Raw genomic sequence first — 3,421 nt, 5'->3', positions numbered from 1 at the left:
CCACCAAAGTGGACTTGTTAGCCGGGTTAGGGAACGATTTTCAGCCAGTAGGGCTCAGCAGCGACAAACGTGCCGACCGTATCGTTGAAGTGGAAGTTGCTGAGGTGCAAACATATGTAGACGGACTCAGAAGACGACCAATTCGCGCCCATTTTCGCTTGGATTTCTAAAATATGCCTACGGTAGACATCCCTAATAACCTAATTGGAAAGTAGACAAAGGAACATTCCTTGCCGCCAGATTATTTCATTGGAGTCAATCGCAATCGACACATTATAAAACAAAACATAAAAACATAATATTGTGCTTGAGGACTCTTCAAAAGTTTGTTTTCCTTCTGAAGATCTTCTTTCTAACATTTTGACCGGCTAAGACGGTTGAAAAGAAATATTTCAATTTTGCACACGGGCGTACAGAAGTTTGTGTGCAGAAGGGTCATAATTTAACTTAAACACCTTTCAAACAAAGACTGAAAGTCACTTCGGATATCTTGGAATTACTTTATTTCAGAATTGAGAAAAAGGAGCTCTTACTTTATCAATTTTCGACTTAATTTTTGAATTTATGCTATGTGCAGTTTTTGGCCAAAAATAGGGTCGGAAAGTAATAATAAACTTCCGGAACATGATCAAATAATGGCGGACGAGAAATCGTGAATTTAATGGCCCGAGAAAAAAGATATTTTTGGTGCTCGGTCTAAACTGAAATTTTGCAGACTAGGTGAAGGAGACTCACTGAACACGAAAATGGAAAAAATTTATGTACGGAAATTTTGATCTCACGGGTAATTTAAGGGTTTGCGGTCCGACGATTACAAACTCACCTTCAGAGATTTTTAGTTCTCTGAACCAGTTTTTGAATTTATATTTTGTAGGTGACTTGAAGGATTTTAAGTTCGGAGATTTCGAAAGCGTCCCTAACGACAGAAAATTGTTTTAGAATGCCCTTTGAAATCTTTTCCTTAAATCTAGTTTGCAGAAATGTACAGAAGCCAAGAAACTGTGAAGAATGATGCAAATCCTCCACCAACTACAGACGCTTCTGATGACTTCTATTGATGCAAGAAATAATTTTTTTCCAAGTCCTTTGCAAAAAGAGATATTGGCGTTTCTTGAAAGCATAGACAAGTGATCTACCTGCACCCTTTGAAAGCAATGTATCGTATGGTCGCAGTAAGCGCTTGTTTCGACGTAATAATTTAAGGACTAGTTAAATTTTCAATCAAGCTGTGTTACGAGCTGCTCCTCTGACCTTTCACACCCTTTAACTTACGAGAGTGGTGAGGTTTTAATTTCCTCCTACAGTTAAGACACCGTCTAGTATATAGGTAATGAGAATTATGCCGGATCAATCTGCTGCACGCGAAGGGTCCAAGCGGAGCCCCATACCGAAGTAAACAAGAGAACCCATCGAGGCGAGGTGGTTGTCTGTGGCAAAACTACCTTTAGGATGCATTACAGGCTGCACGGTGGTCAAAAGATAGTAGAGCCTAGACAGGCAAACCGTTTCTTGTTAACTCGATCTCAATGAACTTCACGACCTGAAGGAAATTCGGATAAAATGGTGGGAAGTAAAAAAGGGACGAACTTGAACTCTAGGGTCAGCCGAAATCTATCGCAAGTAAACATAGATGTATTTGTACACGATCCTCGCAGTAAAGAATACTATTTAAGCAATACTGAGTGAATATCAGACCTGAAAAAATTCAGGCCTGTACGGGATTCAAACCACTGACCTGTGCGATACTAGTGCAGCGCCCTACCAAATGAGCTAACAAGCGAACTGGGAGTAGGTCATCAAATTAATTCGACATAAACCCGTAAGATGATAAATCAAACACAACGAGTATATGAAATTCATATATCTGAACTGCGGTTATAGAAACGTATTTGTACAAGATCCTCGCAGCAAAGAGCACTGTTTAAGCAATAGTGAAAATCAGACCTGAAAACATAGAACACAACAACTGGGTATTACTAAAACTTACTCCAGTGTTAATGCAGTCCACATCTATATGCGACAATCCACTAAAATACAAATACAACTAAATGAAAAAACTGATCACTTAAGTAACAAGTATTATATTAGGGGAGCATTCAGGGAAAGTACGCCGTCATAGAGAAACTGAAACGCGTCAAAAGTTCCAGTACTGTATGCTGTACTCTCTGATGGATTATTTCGGTGCTTCCCGCGAATCTCCAAGGAAGTAGATTGTTACGCTGCTTCATCTGAGAATTCCTGGTTTACAATAATACAGCAATATGCCATAAGCTATAATTTGTCTTTCTAAGAATTTTGAGATTGTGTGAAATACCCCAACTATATTTTGTGCAAATATTGTTGCCATCTGTATTGATCACTTGATAAGCGTGATAGTCACTCTACCATTTCCAGCCGTATTACAACAACATTCATTTTCCTGATTTGTTCCACTATTAAAAGATCCGCCTCCTCCGCCACAAGAGAGATTGTCGTTGTCACCTCCAGCTCCCCCAGAGTAACCTCCACCGCCGCCAGGTCCCCCAGAGTAAATCAGATTTCCGCCGCCACCTCCAAACCCACCGTTATGCGTTCCACCTTTCCCACCGTTCAGAAATCCTTTGCCACCTTTACTGCCTCCTTTCCCATTAGCGTTAAAGCCGCCGCCGCCGCCACCTTAAACAATAAAACAAATGTTTAGTGGTCTCTAATGATACCGGAGCGGCATGCATAGAAATAACGAGAGATTAAAATTTTTCTTCTATATTACAACTAAGTCATGAAAATCGAGTCCCTGTTAAAGAATTTCACATGATTCTCACATTGCTTTTGCTGCGTCACCCGAATTCGTAATCAACCAACGACCCTGATAACTATTCTGATATCCACCTTTTTCCCGTTTTATGACCTAGTTGAATGGCTCTAAAATAACGCAATGAGGGCGCAAGTGAAATAAGAATGTTAGTCAACGAGCTACATTCAAGTGAACTAAGATTTTGCGAAAGTGTTCGACTCTTTGGTGTAGGTGCTTTTGATAGATCAGTTTCATGGGTTTAAATTGCTCCTGTGATGACTTTTTATCGTCGCACAGTTCTCACAGTTTGAATATAAATGGGTAAATCTCATTTTACTCACCTGGTTTATCGCCAGTGCTACCTCCTCCATTTCCGTTAGTTCCTCCCGACCCCAATGGCGAGGAGTACCCTGCATTCCCTGTGGTGCTTGTGGATGCATCACATCCTGAATGTTGTTCTGACATCTTTTTAATCCCCCCTCCACCTCCAGCAATGATCAAAGGCGTATTGCCTCCTCTAACCACAAATGTACCTCCACCACCTCCTGCAGTTGTTTTGGAATTAGGCCCTCTTTTTCCTTTATGACCAACAAGTATACGAATGATCTCATTTTTGGTCAAAATAAAGTTTCCGATCATGCTTGCTCC

At 40.5% G+C, this 3,421-nt stretch overlaps 1 protein-coding gene across 1 annotated transcript; it reads right to left on the bottom strand.

Moving 5' to 3' along the window:
• Nucleotides 1-1,614: 1,614 nt before the first annotated feature.
• On the bottom strand, nucleotides 1,615-3,421 carry LOC148721300 (uncharacterized). Its single transcript, XM_088735919.1, has 2 exons — nucleotides 3,115-3,421; nucleotides 1,615-2,655 (listed from the first exon to the last, which is right to left on the bottom strand). Exons 1-2 carry the CDS (start codon nucleotides 3,410-3,412, stop codon nucleotides 2,357-2,359), a joined length of 597 nt encoding a protein of 198 aa, XP_088592045.1. The 5' UTR covers nucleotides 3,413-3,421; the 3' UTR covers nucleotides 1,615-2,356.

This window comes from Stylophora pistillata, chromosome 10 (assembly GCF_964205215.1).
Source record: "Stylophora pistillata chromosome 10, jaStyPist1.2, whole genome shotgun sequence".
NCBI lineage: Eukaryota > Metazoa > Cnidaria > Anthozoa > Scleractinia > Pocilloporidae > Stylophora > Stylophora pistillata.
This window is presented reverse-complemented; position numbering and strand designations above follow the sequence as displayed.